At 33.7% G+C, this 16,819-nt stretch overlaps 1 protein-coding gene across 2 annotated transcripts; it reads left to right on the forward strand.

Moving 5' to 3' along the window:
• Positions 1 to 3,953: 3,953 nt before the first annotated feature.
• LOC125871924 (uncharacterized) lies at positions 3,954 to 9,188 on the forward strand. Of its 2 annotated transcripts, XM_049552639.1 has the most exons (9): positions 3,954 to 4,225; positions 4,302 to 4,407; positions 4,894 to 4,982; positions 5,094 to 5,232; positions 5,709 to 5,783; positions 6,049 to 6,170; positions 6,251 to 6,326; positions 7,955 to 8,014; positions 8,717 to 9,188. In XM_049552639.1, the coding sequence occupies exons 2-9, from the start codon at positions 4,306 to 4,308 to the stop codon at positions 8,852 to 8,854; spliced, it is 801 nt and encodes a 266-aa protein (XP_049408596.1). In that variant the 5' UTR covers positions 3,954 to 4,225; positions 4,302 to 4,305; the 3' UTR covers positions 8,855 to 9,188. The 2 variants fall into 2 exon arrangements, with proteins under 2 accessions (XP_049408596.1, XP_049408595.1); XM_049552638.1 differs by having other exon boundaries at positions 3,954 to 4,407.
• The last annotated feature ends 7,631 nt before the right edge of the window (positions 9,189 to 16,819 follow it).

Consider the following 16,819-nt stretch of genomic DNA (forward strand, 5'->3'; position numbering starts at 1 on the left):
TGGTTGCCTAGTACGGGGGGTAGTAGGCCCGTATAACCATATCGAGGGGTTGGTACCTTGGTTGCCTAGTACGGGGGGTAGTAGGCCCGTATAACCATATCGAGGGGTTTGTACCTTGGTCCCTAGCTCGGGGGGTGGTAGGCCCGGGTAACCACATTGAGGGGTTTGTACCTCTTTCGCCTCTCCAAGGGGGTGGTAGGCCTTGGAAATACTATATTGATGGTCACTCACCACACATGTACTATGCCCCACTAAATATGATTTATTTTATGTAAGCATCATTATACATATCATCTCATTAATATGCTATCTATCGGGTATGATTATGCACTTTGCCTATAAAGTCCTTATCTAAGGTAATCTTGGGGAACACTTAAGTGTGCTTGAAGAGGATTGTGTGGGCGGTCACTTCTTGTCTCACTCAAGTGTGTCTTAAGGTTATATTAGGTAGAGGTCCTATGGTAATGAAATGACATGTGTCCTTCTAAAGTTAAGCATGGGTTGTATATGGATTTATGTTAAGTATATGTATGGTTGGCTATGGTCTAATATGTTAATGTTGACTTGTATTATGTCTCTTATACTTGTAAAGGAAAGGTTTTATCAAAGGACATGAAAGCATACATTTCTTGTAAATGTCCGTTGTGCATATTTTCTTGCATGGTCTCCATACTTAGTACTTAATTGTGCTAACCCCTTTCTTTCGCTTTTTGACTAAAGTGTAGGGATTTGGAGATGGTGATATGTCATGGCTACTTGATAGGTTTTTAAGAGTTGAAGATGAAGACTTGGTGAGTCCTCATAGATTCGAGGGCAATAACCAACATGTTCTTTTTATGTCTCTCTAGTATTTGCTTAGGTTTTGAGTGGGCTTAGTCCCAATGTTATATTCAAGTATTAGATGGTTTTGAGACATATTGTATAAAGTCTAGAAAGTCTTCCGCTTGCTATTTATTGAAAGTATCTTCGTGTGTGAAGAAAGTTTTTAATTCGTTATGGTTTTGGTGTCTATGCGATGAATGAATGCTAAGAGGCTTGTATTAGACCTCTTCGAGGTCGAGTACGCTGGTTACGACTAGGGGGTGCTCCCGGGTCGTGACAATGCAGCACTTGTACGGAGCATAAATGCTTGGAACTCTTTTCTTATCTGAATCTTAAGGACATGACCCTACCCTATTCTTGAACCCTCTGACGAGCTCTACCCTGCCCGCATTTCCTTGTGTTTTGAAGAGGAAAAAAATCTCTCTACCTGCTGCCAGCAGTCTTTGTTCGGAATTATCTGAATGGGTCGATCCTCTCATCCCGTTTGTTTTAGCAACTTATCCTAAGGTCTCCTCACCAAATGCATGCCAAGAAAGTTTCACATACCACTATAATCAATCTTTTCTAATAAGGCATAACATGTTCTTATAACCTTTGCTGGCTATAAAAAGAGGAGTTCCTTCGCATTTTGAAACAACAAATTTCATAAGTTTTCTATTCTTCTTTTTCTTAAAACACCCAATTTATGTTATAATATAAAATATATTAAAAGAAGACACCTTTTAACATTGAATGATTGTGACTTTTCCAAAAGGTTGTGACTTTTTCAAAGAGTTGAGACTTTTGGTTGTTACTTTTCTAAAAGGTTGTACTTTTCCAAAGAGTTGTGACTTTTCTGAAAGAGTTGGTTGTGACTTTTCTAATAGGGCATAATAAGAACTTATTCATACTACCATTTGTTGGCTATAAATAGAGGGGCTCACTCACATTTTTAAACAACAAATTTTCTAAGTTTTCTATTCTTCTTCTTCATAACACCCAATTTAGTACATATTATATATTTTCATACTATATTTTTTTAAGAAACTTTATGGACCATTCGTTTGATTAATTGATTATATCAAAGTTGTTGGATAAGTAATAATACCAAAAGTGTTAGCCCAAATCCTACAAAATATTCCATACTATATTTATTTATATTATAAAATATATTAAAAGCAGATACCTTTTTACATTGAAGGATTGTGACGTTTTCGAAGGATAGTGACTTTTTCGTCTCCGCCAAACTTTACAACATTTTTGAGATATAATTAATACAACAACATTTCAACTCCCAATAAAATATATTAATAAATACAAGTACCTTATCAAGTTGCGGCGGAATTTATTCTCTCTTTGTTGTCTCTTCCAATTCTGATTTCATCAAGAATACTTAAAAAGTTTTGATAACCAAAAACACAAAAGTAATTTAATAAAAATTCATAAAAGATAAAATTTTACAGATCATTGAATAAAACACAAACTTAAGTTGTCAGACAAAGTGATGACAGAAGAGAAAACCCAAAAAAAAAAAGTAGGTACGAACCAAAAAATTGTCATGGTTGTGATTAGCTGAAATATAGTTTTTCTTTTGACATGTTGAATGGAGGAAAAAATTACAAGTAAATTATAGTTTTTTTTTCTTTGGTGAAGATTCAAAGTAGACTTCAAAGGAATTGACAAAGTTTCAGAGATTAAATTTGTCACGAAAAAATGATACAACAACTGATATGATTTGCCTAGTCTTTATAGGTAGTTCCTGAAGAGACGCAAACGAAGGGACACAACAGTTCGAAGGGACACATGAGTTGAAAAAATGGATTTAAAGGTAAATATAAAATCAGGGTAAAATGCCTAAAAGTAGAAAGAAAAACATAGAAATAAATTTCTGAATTCTAATGATGCCACGTAAGCGGCCTAGGATTCTCTTTATATATATATATATAAGATTGATGTTTAGTATTAGGTCTTGAAAGATGATTTTTGGGAATAAGAAATTAATGCTAAGGGTAAAACATGAAAACAAAATAGTTGTGCTTTTTTATATATGTGAATAGTGACAAATAAAACCAAAACAATATTTTTGAAATAGTGGACAAAAGTGAACAAAATGAGTATTTGACCAAAAATATTAATTCTGGCTATTTGATCCAACTTTAGGAGATTGGCTACACACTACTAAGTAGAAGGGCAAATAACACAAATCTCACTAGTTTAAAGGTTAATAATTACTCTTTCGTGAGTTTTTGATATTATAATTTGAACAATATTTTGGTCCCCAAACACATGTATCTAGCACGTCCAGAATCTGAGATATACGCTAAGAGATACATCTAATTATGTGTATCTAATTATGAAATATAATTTAAGCGCATCAATTAAAGAGCAAATCACGACTGTAGAGTATCTACCGTATCACTGATCAATTTTTTTTCAAAATTCATTACATTTTTTTAGCATCAATTTTTTTCATTGCCTCTTCCCTTATTTTATTCTTTAAGAAATTCAAAAATTTGAAATTTCATCCCATTTCTTTGGAGTTCGAAATATATTTTTCCATGGATATATATAATCTTAACTTCAATATATGTACACTTTATCAGATACATGAACTCTTAATTAGATAAATGTACACCTAATCAAATGCATATTTTTATCACCGTCTCTCCTCCTCTCCACTTGGTCTCTCCCTTCTCCAGCGAGCGATCAATGTGACCTCGCTGCTTGTCTCCTTACTTTCATGTAATCGCAGTCTTCGGTGAAAACTTCATCAAACGAGCGAAAAATTGTCCATTCTTTGCTACTTTTCTCCTCACCACCAAAATTCCCGAAAGCCACCAAAAACCCAACGACACTCCATCTCCGGTAGGTATTAGGGTAACATCAACGAAAAGTATGTCATCATGGTCAAGCCTAAGCGGATTGAAAAGTAATTTTGGGTGATAAACGTGGGAGGGGAAGGACTAGGATAGATAGTGAGAGTAAATTATATAGATAATTAAATAGATATATCTCTATTTTACACTATTTTAAAGAAGTGATGTATCTTAATGTATTTGACTCCAAATATAGTACATAATTAATAAATAGTAAAATAATAAATATAAATAATTATTTAAAAGTAGAAACTGAATTTTAATAGATATAATTGCAGTTTCCCCCCAAATTGAACCCTAATGTGCCAAATTTCCTGTAGAAATGGATTTTATGATGGGTAGGAATATGAATTTGAATGGGGAGTGAATGTAAATATGAAATAGTGGTTGGAAAATCAAAATAAAGGAAGGAAAAAAATGGAATTGTGGTTATTGGCATTAAATTTCTTTCAAGGGTGTGGTCAATTCTCTGACCTAGAGAGTTGAAACATTCTTCTTCTTCTTCCTCTTCTTCTTCCTCTTCTATGTCAGTCATCTTTAATTTTCCTGTAAGAATTTGACCTATTTTGTGTTTGTATGTGAATCTTTTTCTGTAAAGATTTAAGATTTGATGTTCCCTTGTAGCAATATGTTGGGTCCTGGATTGATTAGCATAGCGGGTCATGCTACCCCCATTAAAGAATTACTGTGGCTGCTTTCTCTCTTTGCTGGTATCATCATCTGTAAAATTGTGAGTTTTTTCTTCTTCTTCTTCACATTCCACACCCTTCACATATGCTTTAGCCTTAGTTTTCTATTGCCTTTACAAGAAAAAAACATATTATGATCTACCAAACCACCTTGTATTTCTGCCTATTTCAAACGAGATTCAATTCCATTTTTCTTCTTTGGGAATGAAATCTTTAACATTATTGCTTGCTATTCTGGTCATAATGTTTTGATGCATTTCCTATAAGTTAACCAAATTGTATTTGTCTGCACTTATTACATGCATTTGCTGGATAATATTTTTTTTCCTTAGTAATTAAAAAAAGTAGAGGTTTTAAAATACAATTCTTCCTTACCTCTGATAAAAGTTAAACTTGTATGTCCTTTTCGGCCTTCACCTCTCTCTCTCTCTCTCTCTCTTTTTGCTTTGCTTGATTAGAATAAAAAACATAGCTTGTGTTATTGCTTGTCATCTTACTTTGGAAGATGTTATATTTTTTGGTTGAAGGTTTATCAATTAACAGGTGCTATAAGCCCTTTCTTCTTCACGGGATATGTTAAACTTGATTGGCAGAAGAAACTTGAATGGAACAACAGGTAGTAATCTTAACTGTCATGTGAAATTTTTATTTTTTTAATTTCTAGTGATATAGTTTATGTGTCTTGGATGGTGCCAGTGTCTTACTGAGGAATCTTTCGTTTGATCAGAGGATTTTCCACTTTCCATGCGCTCCTTGTAGCAGCTGCTTCTTTATATCTCTTGCTTGAATCAGACCTTTTCCGTGATGGTGCTCAGGATGAGTTAATGATAAATAGAACATCAGCCTTTTCAGACAGCATACTCGGGGTATTTATGCCAAAATTACTTTCATTGACTTCCTTTTAGATTACAATTATAAATGGTTGCCAATATTTCTCCATTTCGTCAGTTAGCCAGATTTTATCTCATATATAAAAATTAGTTTAGATGAACAAATGTTTTATCCGTATTGTGAAGTATGTTAGTCATTAGGAGTTTTATTATTATAACCATTTCGGAGAGCAAAATGCTTAATTCATACTCTTATTAATTTCATGCAACGTTATGCTTTCAATTTCCTAGGGTAGTAACACAATCATGGCTCTACTTACCTGGGGCTACTCTACTCTAACTTTCCCTGCAGGATCTAAACGTAATAATGTTGTTGTGGTCATGCTTTTAGTTTATACTTGAAGAACTTATTTCTTCCTTCATCTAATTCAACTCTAGCTTCTTGTGTTGACATTATGTTGGATGTATATATTATCAGTTCTCAGCTCTATTCTATCTATATGGTGATGCAGATCTCCGCTGGCTACTTTCTGGCAGACTTGGCAATGATTTTCTATTACTTCCCAGCCTTGGGCGGAACGGAGTATGTAAGTATGAGAAAACACTGTATTTTCTTGTATAAGTATACTATCAATTTCATAAGTTGGGGTTGTTGGGCTTTTAATCAATGCATAATAGGTACTAATCCTCTCTACTTTATCCCACCCAACTCCAACAATGAGTTCTTGTAAAAGCTTGATGTATGATTTTCTCGTACTCTTCATAGGGTCTGATTGTGTATCTTGTTGAATCTTTTGTGGCGTTGATGTTTAAGATTGTACTTTGACTTTGAATTTTTATTTTATCTTTCAGGTCTTACGTCACGGACTTTCAATGTTTGCAATTGTTCAATCTCTTTTAAGTGGTCAAGCACAAATGTATATATTTATGGTACTTTTTACTGAGAGTACTACTCCCTTTGTTAATTTAAGATGGTAAGAACAATCGGCATCTGCTATTCCTTGTCTTCCAAACCTAATATTCTACATTACTGACTGTATTAGCATATATGTAGGTACCTAGATGTTGCTGGTCAAAAGAACTCTCAGCTTTATGTCTGTAATGGAGTAGCTTTATTTCTTGGGTGGCTGGTATGGTCATGCACGAGAATATATTTCCTTCTCTCTTTGTTCTTGCAATTATGCAGATATGCTATGCGTCATTATGAAGCTAAGCTAGATTCCTACTTGGGTGGCTATAAATTTTAATTTGGCAAGAATGGTCTATTTTAAACTTATGACCTCTTTTCTCATAAATTGACAAATTGCTTTTCTTCTTTGATGAAATCATTTTATGCACAAGGTACTTTTGATTTGTCCTCGATAAGTGTGTAAAGGTGGTCTAATTTCATCAGAAAAGTCTTTGTGCTACTACCAATGCAATGTAGTGTAACAACAATAACTAAACTTGAAACCAAGTTAGTTGTATCAACTATCTTGAACATTTGCTTCTATCATGTTCTGTTCAAAGTTTAACAACCGGTAGTTATACGGTCTGTGTTGCTGAAAATTCTGAAGATATTTGCGTTTCTACTAATGCTACATATGCCTTGAAATCTACTTGATAAAAAATGTGTTTGTGCCTTAGCTGGTTATGTTACAAGGATCTTTTTAAACAATAATTCAGCAACTCAAATATTATATTTGTGACCACTAACCAATATATCAAAGTATCCACATTTTGAGAAACCAAAAGAAATTGCCTGGGTTTCATGCGATATGACAAACTTGCAATAATATTAAACATTTGTTTTGAGGTTAATCTTGATAGCATCATGAATCTTTTAATCAAGAGTTTTGACTTTCTCGCCAAGTAATTCATGAAAATAGAAGGAAAAGTCAAGTAAGCTATGTTTGACACAGTAACATCTTGAACTGTTACTGTTTCTTATTCTCATTTGACTTGATCTTTTTATGATCTTTATGTTGGGCTATTGCCCGTGTTCCAGCCAAAGGCCCATGGCCTAATCCTACTTGAAAAAGGATTGGAATTATTCTCTTTATTTGGTTTCCAATTCTATTAGGAAAAGGATTGGAATAGTAATCCTATTTGGAGTTGGTTTTGGCTTTGTAAGGAAAAGCACAACTCTATAAATAGAGGATGGTCTTGAGAGAATAATTAAGATTGCTCATTAATATTGTCTTTGAAAGACATTAGGACATAAGAGAGGTTTTTGAGAGAGCTTTCAACAAGAGATTAGAGAGAAGAAAAAGGGTTCTTTTGCTGCAGTCCTATATTCCGACCAGCAACCTTCAGATCGTGTTTTCCGATTAACTAACCGTTGGATCGGGCTGAAATTTGTACTGAGTGTTCCTGACATCTTGGTGGTTGATTTGAACGGTGGAGATCGGATTCGGAAGTCAGCAAGATCCTGTTTTAGGTCCCGAACAGCAGCTGGGTTTGGGTGGTGTTTCTTTCTATTTATCTTTTTTGGTGTAGCTATTGTTTGTTCTCTTTTGGCACTTGTTGTGTAGCCATTAGAAGAATAATTGTAACTCTCTTATTGTTATAGTGAAGCAATTCGGATCTTGTCGATCCCGTGGTGGTTACCTTCGTTTTGAAGGATTTTTCCACGTTAAACTTGGTGTTCTTTATTTTAGATTTTCGTTTTTCATCTTTTCGTCACAACACTTTATTGTTATTTTTTTTAGTCTAGAGACTTCTAAAGCTAATAAATTGTTAACTTTTATAACCAAGGTTTTTGATGTGATGCTTTCAGGTTGCAAGGATTCTTTTGTTTCTCTTCTTTTTCTATCACATGTTTTGCCATTTTGATCTGGTGAGTACCTATTTGCACAATGTGGAGAAGCTGAACTGTTTTAAGGCCTAATTCTTCTTCAACTTAAATACTTGTGAGATTTTGAAGCTCGGCGGAATTCTTCAAGTCTGTTATACTAGACATTGATTTATAAACTGTAGGTCCTAATTGATTACGTAGCTAGGTCAAAGTTTTGGTTCCCTCTGCATCATCCAAGTGTCTAAACAAGGGATACATGCATTTAGACTTTAAAGATTTCTCTAATTGATTAGGCTTTTCTTATAACTGCAAAATTTCTGAGGGTCATGGCCGGTGAATAATGGGCCTGCTCCTCTACCTTTCTTCACTTAATGGCAAGATTCAAACCCTGATGTGCATGTACTGTAAACCACACATCACAGATTCGTTGTTACCACTAGACTAATGCCCTGGGGCCTAGCCTATATAATTGATGAAAGTGAGACATCTTAAACTTTGTAGGAGTTATAATTATCTCATAATTTAAACATAATAAATGCAATTGATTGTCGGGTATGAATTATATGTCCATGAGATTTTCTTGATGTGATGTTATGTTTTATGCTTAGGATAGCTGTATCAACTGGCCCTACCTGACTAGAAGCTGTTTTGGAAATAACATATTTGTTTCCTCCATTTGAACGGAAAATGTATGTGTAAAAAGATAACAGGACACATTCTGACACTACTTCAATTGTTCTTCAGATCAAGAAAGTTTATCCGCTGGGATTCTATAGCTTGTTAACTGTACCTCCTGGTTTGGCACTGCTAAATATCGTCTGGTTTTGGAAAATCGCCAAGGGTTTGATTAAGACTTTGAGAAAGGTTAGACACAGCCTGTAGCACACAACAACTACTACTCTTTTGAAGCTTGTGCAGGTACTTATGTGTTTTGCCAGGGTTATGATCAATGAAATCAACCTCTATGTACATCAAGTAAAGCTGCTTTCCAATCCCTACTTCTTCATTGAATTACTGAGCCAACAAAACAAGTGAAAGAAGTGATTGTAAACTAACATTTTACAGCATCTTTATAGGAAATTACTAATCATAAACGTGACATCTCTTTCAAGAATTGTAGTGTGATGTAATGCCCAAGTGTAGGACTTGTTATTGACTGTGCTGTTGTTTTTGCAAGGCGACAAAGAGCCTATTGGCTTAACAGTTTTTCTCATAATGCACAAGAACTGGTTTTGTCTTAGCAAAAATAAACTCAATTTGGTGCTCACTAAAATCATATCCACTTGTGAGGCCTTTTACTCTTCCGCCTGATGTTTATATTAAATCAATGAAAATTGGAGTATATTTGTAACAGCCTGTTTGGGGTAGGCTTATGAATAAGTTTTTTTTAGAATGTGTTTTTTTTTTTCCGAAAGTACTTTTGGTGAGAATCAGTTTGCATTTGGCCAATAAATTTAAAAATCACTTTTGAACAACAATGAGTGTTTTGGTCAAGAACTTTTTTAAAAGTGTATTTTTCTTAGAAGTTCTTTTGGAAAAGCTTGGTCAAACAACCTATTACACGTACTTTTTATCACTTGTGGTAACTAACGTTTAGTTTTAATCACATTACCTTTGGACAAGAATAAAAAGAGCATTTGTCTATGCTTTATTCTTTTGAATGGAGAAATCTTGTGAGACAAAAACAACTGTCTTTTAGTCTCTCTGGTTTCATCTCAATTGTTTACCAGAAGGAATGTCTTGTATCATAATCGAAGGAAAATTATCGAGCATTTGTCTTAGCAATAATGAAGTTTCAGTTCAACACTTTCATAGTTCAATTTCTAATGGAGATTTTTTCAAAGAAAATTTATTGGAGCTAGTGGTTGCACTAAATTTCATTAATTAATCATGGTCACAAGCTAAATTGAGATAACAATAAATATTAATTACTCGTGGGAAATTTTAAAAAATTATCTAAACAGTTGTGTTATATATTTATTAATGTAATATTAATATCCATGTCGATAAGTTTTCCCTTTAATTCCTAGTCTCTTGTTACTCATGTTGTCCCAGAAGATTTTTTTTATTACTACCCCTCCGTTTCAATTTATGTGACACATTTCATTTTTCGAGAGTCAAACAATTTAAGTTTGATCGAGAATTTGCTCATGGAATCTTCAATTTTTTAAAAATAAAATTTATATATTTGTAAACTACGTAAAAAATACTATAATTGACAATTCAAAATTTTAAAAGAAATATGAAAAATTTACCGTCAAAGATAGATTTGTTTAAATCTCAAAATTCAAAATGTGTCACATAAATTGAGACAGAAGGGATAAAAACAAAGAAGAAAGGAAAATACTATAGTACTCAAGAAGTAGCAGTGAAAGCTACAGTTATCAATCTTAATGAAGAAAATGCTAGTGGTGGCGATGTCTACGCTATAAGTTTTTATCAAATCTGTTGGGATATAGTGGAACACGGGGACTCTTTAATCTCTATCAGGGGGTTAAGCAAGGGGACTCTTTAATCTCTATCAGGGGTTAAGCAAGGGGACTCTTTAATCTCTATCTCAATGCATTCTATCAGGTGAAGTGTCATCAAGTGCTCTTAATTCTTTATTTAAAATCATAACTATGTTAGTTATGAAATGCCTAAATTGAGCCAGAATTTACATCACTTAACTTATGCAGATATACTATTATATTGGTATCAACAGAGAAAGGATCCTTCAATTTTTTTTTTTTGAGGATTTTAAAGGATTATGAGGAAATGTAAGGCCATATGATCAATGATGTACCGCAGATTTACAATCTTATAAAGCTTTAAACTTAGAGTTTTGCATGTGTCTTGTGCATTTGCTAGTAGATTCAATGCTATTTTTTTGGCTTTGATAATTATTTTCTGAAGACTTTGTCCATTTAATTCTTGAAGCATCATTTTATAATATAGCTTTTGTTCATCAATTCAAGATTCTGGATTTCAATTACTCTAACTATAAGTTCATGATTTATTTTAACATACTTAATATGAATTGTGATTACCAAAGAATGAGTAGCTACATCCACAACTAGGGTTGTGGGAACCATGAGGAATTAACAAAGTAGACAAAATAATTAGTAATTCTTGAATAGTGTTTATGCATGTATTGTTTATCTCTCTGCGTTGATTGCTTTTTAACGGTGCACAATTTGCCCTTCACACACCCATGAGGAGGCTTAGGACGAGTGGCCAAGGAGCTGTGACCATCACTGCAATTACGACCCCTTTTGCCTTTTTATGGGGTGGTGGACCTCTCACCGGAAGCTTTGGTCTAGCCATATCTGTAGAAAAATACAAACAAAACACATGCGGTTGCAAAGGGTTAGCAAAATGTCATTTTCAAAAAGAGTGCAGGAAAACTCACCAATTCACTCAGTGAGTCGCCAAAGCCATTCGGTGAGTAGTAGAGGGCTCGCCGAAAGTTCTAGAAAGAAACATCAGAAATTCAGTATAAAAGGGCGATATCATAGACCATTCAACGACTGGGCGACCAGAGATAGCTTCACCGAATGTCACAGAAACAAACAACCAAAAAGAAAGTAAGAAAGGTGAGACGAAACTCATTCGGCAAGTCGCCGAGTAAATTCGATGAGCACACGCATATCGATGAAAGTTACAATGTAAAATACTAACATATCAGGTCAAAAAGGCGATAAAGGGTCAATTGGCGAGCCGCTGAGTCACTCAGTGAGCTCGACTCAACTCGCCAAATGGCCCAACATAGCGGATTCCCAACCCAAATTCCAATTCTTATCGCACAGCCTATGACAAGCAGTTTCAAGGACAATTTTATGCAATTCAAGCTTACCCACAACGATTACCTACCCCGGGCTACTCTGACTTCCCTCAATTGATCTAGATTCGACCAAACAATGATTTTACCCTTAAGAATGACATCGCCCAATCCATCATTAGGCAAATTCGAATTTTTTGGTGGAACTTGGGTTACTCAGAATTCACCCACACTATGGCTGGCAAGGGGACGGGGACGGGGACTGGGGGACGGGACGAAGGGGGACGGGACGGGGGATTTTTTATTTTTTATATACTTATTTATTTGTATTGAAATTATATGTTATTGAATAACATTTTTAGTTTATTTGATTTTTTTTCAATAACATTTTTAGCTAATAAATAATGCTTAAGTTTTCAAATTTCAAAATTCAAAATTCAAATTTCAATTTCAAACTTCAAATTTCAATTTCAAACTTCAAATTTCCAACTTCAAATTTCAAACTTCAAATTTCAAATTCAACTTTCAAATTTCAAATTTCAAATTTCAAATTCAACTTTCAAATTTCAAACTTCAATTTTCAATTTTCAAATTACAAATTTGAGAAGTTCAAATTTGTCTTTTAAATATTTTAAAGTAATTTAAACTTGAAATTTTGATTTTTAAATGAAGAAAAGGCCCCAAAAAAGAAGGACGTTATGTGCAATACTTTGAATTTTCCTTCTTTTAATTTTTTTTTAATAATCTAGGTGTTAGTTGATGTATTAAAGTTCCATTTTTTAACATTTGTTCCTTATTATAAAATTTTGTAATAGCTAGTTCTCTTTTTATTATGTTCAACTATTTTCAAACAAATTAGTATATATGTAAATATGTATGAATATATTAAAATTAAAATGCAAGACAATAGTTATATAAAAAAGACTTAATAAAGCCTTCAAATTTATTCAATAAAATCTAATTGCAACTTAGAACTTAGAAGTTACAATTTACAAATATTAGTGGAGTAACTAATCTACGCAGCCACCTTCTAGGAAGGGTTCTGTTTCAATAAGTTCTCATATGTAAAACTAATATTTGTTACAAATATTAGATGAGTAACTAATTTACGCAGCCACCTTCTAGGAAGGGTTCTGTTTCAATTAGTTCTCGGATGTAATCTAATATTTGTATTTTCCTTTAAAATTCAATTCTAATTGTCGCATCATATCGACGGTAACATCCTCCGGTGTTGGCAAACTTGCTAGAAACTCTTGTGACTCTAATTCATCATCACTAGATCCAAGTACCGCATTAATCCAAGCTTCTTGTTTGGAACTTAACTTTGGCAAATTATCATTTCTCCTTTCGGCGTTGACCCAATCTCTAAATAAAACTGATATTTCCAAACTGTCTTCCGCCAATGAATGTCTATGATCGCCAAGTTGAAACCTTGCCGCACTAAAAGCAGCCTCTGATGCAACTGATGAAGCTTGAATAGCTAGAACATCACGAACCATTTTGCTTAAAATTGGAAATGCAACGCTCCGCCTCCTCCACCATGCTAATAAATCTTCATTGCCATCTTCGTCTTCCACTGTTTCTAAAGATTGATTAAGATATTCTTCAAAATCATCACGGTTAGTAGAATTAAGACCAAGAAAATCTCGCATATAACTTGAAATTCGAGCTTTACTCTGAGGATTAGAAGTTTGACCAACTTCTTGAGTATTTCCTGTAGTTCTATATTTTTCATACAAAATTTTTGCTTCTACTTTTATGCTACACTTACACATTTGACTAGTTGGATTTATTTCCGGTGAAATTTCTAAGGTATCATAAAAAGTGTCAACAAGTCCCTGCACACCTTGTAATTTATAGTCAGGATGAAGTAAAGTAGCAGTTAAAAAAATTTGAGGAATAGGAAAAAAATATTTTTAAAATTTTTCAATCATACCTTCAATTGCAACTCTAAATTTTTCAATTTTTTTGTATTTAGAAAATTGAATTGAAATAGCACAAATATTTATTAATACTGATGAAATAGTAGGATAATAAATTCCAGAAAACATGGTTGTTGCATCATAAAAAAGTCTTAAAAATTCTAATAGTTCATTACTTTCTTCCCAATCTTCTTCACAAATTCTGTCTAATGGGTCAGCATTATGAGCATTAAACACCATTTGTATGGGTCCTCTATATTCGTAAGCAACTGAAAGCATTTCGTAAAAAGAATTCCACCTTGTTTTAATATGTCTTGGAATTTTTCTTGGTGGCAAATCACATAGTACACAACGCTCATTAAATTCCCTAATTCTAGCAGCTCTATTAGCATAAAAAATCCAGGCAACAGCATATTCAATTTTCATACAACCACATTCAAATAATGAAATACCATCTTGTACAACTAAATTTAATACATGTGCAACACATCTAACATGAAAAGAATTATCATCAATTGGACATAATCTAGTTTTTAACATACTAGCAGCGTTTACATTATTAGATGCATTATCTAATGCGACAGACAATACTTTATCTATAAGCATGTAATAATCTATAACACTCAAAATATTTGAAGCTAAATATGCACCAGTTTTTTTCTCTACACATTCTTTATAACTTAAGATTCTTTTTTGTAAATTCCAGTTATGATCAATCCAATGTGCTGTAACAGTTAAATAATCACGTCCATTAACACTACGACCCATGTCCGAAGTTATAGACACTCTACAATCTAATATGCTAAACACACAACGAAGATATTGACAATGTTTACCTTGATATACAAAAACATCAGATTTAACAGTATTTCTTGAAAAACCTCTATAATTAGGATTATAAGTTTGTTGAATATATTCAATAAAACCGGGATGTGAAGGAAAACTATAAGGTAAACCACAAACAGAAACCATTTTAGCTAAATTTTCACGATCTCTTTCCTTATTATATTTACGTTGTGTTAGTGGACCACCGGGGTTAGAAGGATCTAATGTTCCTTGAACCATGTTAGAAGCCCCTACCGATTCATTAACATTAATATCAAAATCATTAACTGGAATTCCTTTTTTTCTATTGGCTAATGATTTAGCTTCTTTATATTGAATCGGCACACAAGATAACAAATGTCTATTTAAGCCCCCCGTCCCACCTTGACCTCCACCTTGTGTATGTTTAAAAGGTTGCTTACATTTATTACAAATATCAATAGAATTTTCCTTATCTAAAGTCATAAATTGTCACACAACAGAAGTTTTAGGGCGTTGATACTTCACCTTCTCCCTTGTAGGAGGTATAAGGGGTGGGCATCCAAAATTTTGCTCCGTTGAATTTATAGTTTCATTTGGAACATTTGTCACCGGACTAGTAGGTGTATCTTCTAATTCATCTTCTCCCGAACCAACTTCTACTTCTTCACCTGAATTTTCATCAAGATAAGGATTAATATCACCATAAATTTGCTGTAAAAGTTCACGATCGAGTTGAGCATTTGAATCAATATCATAAGAAGTATCATCAACATAAGTAGAATCATTTGTATTAAATCTAACTCTAGAAGTACCACCACATTTACTCTTATTTTTTTCCTTACTACTTTTTTTAGTAAAATTAAATAATCTACTAATGCCACTTGGTTCTTTCTCTTTTCCTTTACCTGTATCTTTTTTGTTAGAACTCATATTTAATTATATGTAAAGTATAATATAAAAATAATAATAACACAAAAATTAATGACGAAAAATAAAATATAAATATTATGAAAAGAATGTACCAAACGTCTGCGTTAATAGCAGACGTTATAACCGATTCTTGAAGCTTGTAGTTTGTTGTAACTTGTAACTTGTAATTTGGAACTCCAATATTTGATAGCAAATATGAGAATTATATATATTATGATATATAATATGAAAACTTAGAATTGAAATATATGTGTTATGATATAATATGAGACTTAAATGGAATAAAATATTGAGATTTGAGACTTAAGATTGAGACTTGAAAGGATATAAAAAATAGATGAGAGAATATATGATTTTGTAAGAAATAATAAGGGGTAGAGGGGTATTTATAATATTAAAAGTGGGTTAAAGTGTATTTATAATAACTTGAGGGTTTAAAGTAAATTATTAAAAGTAGGGGTGGTAGGGGGAAAAAGGGTCAAAAAATCCGTTGGGGGGGCCCACTAGCCGTTGCCCAACGGATAGAATTTTTTTTTAAAAAAATTGTTAGGGGATCCCGCGAACCAGCCGGTTCATCCGGGCCGGGTCGATCGGGACCAACGGGTGAACCGGACCGGTACCGGTCCCCTAATCCCGAAGGCCCCATCCCGCGAGACTTTAACGGGACCGGGTCCGACAAGCCGGTTCTCGGATCGGTCGCGGGCCAGGGCGGGCCGACCCGATCCTCCTGCCAGTCCTAACCCACACAAAACCCAACATGCAAAACCCGCAATTTACACAATTTAAACACCAATCTCAAATTAATTTAGGCTAAACAAGATATCAGACATGCTTGATTTCTAAATAGATATTAACGAGCAATTTAACACAAAATCAAAGCAAATAATAGATCTACGAACTACTCAAACATATGCTCAACACAAATTTTGCAATTTAAAAATAAGTTTGGACAACCAACCTCAATTGCAGACACGCGACACTAAGGTAAATAGAAATAACGGGTAACACTTCAGATTATGATTACACGAGGACACCCACAAAAATTGAAGTGATAAACAATGATCTAAAATTTGATTGTAAGTGTGCAGGAGTCGAAGTTCAAAATAAGGAGAAGATGTGAATTTAAAATGGTTGAAAGGCCTTTGACCCTTCAGTTCGAGCCTCACTCGGTGAGGCTCATTAATTCCACTGATCCCATCACGACCCGAGCCTACACCCTGGACGTGGTCAGCACTCGAGAACCATTGCTGGTCCCTAAACGAACCCTCATCCTGGCTGACTACAAGCGGAAGACTAACTCAAACATACAAAGCTTAAAAACTGAATAAAATGCATTGAACTTAATTACAAAATCTTTAACTCTGAATAAAATAGTATATCTATGAAACCTTTAACTAACAAAGATGGAAGTCGGGACAAGACCCACAA

This window comes from Solanum stenotomum, chromosome 7, assembly GCF_019186545.1.
Source record: "Solanum stenotomum isolate F172 chromosome 7, ASM1918654v1, whole genome shotgun sequence".
NCBI classification, from domain to species: Eukaryota; Viridiplantae; Streptophyta; class Magnoliopsida; order Solanales; family Solanaceae; genus Solanum; species Solanum stenotomum.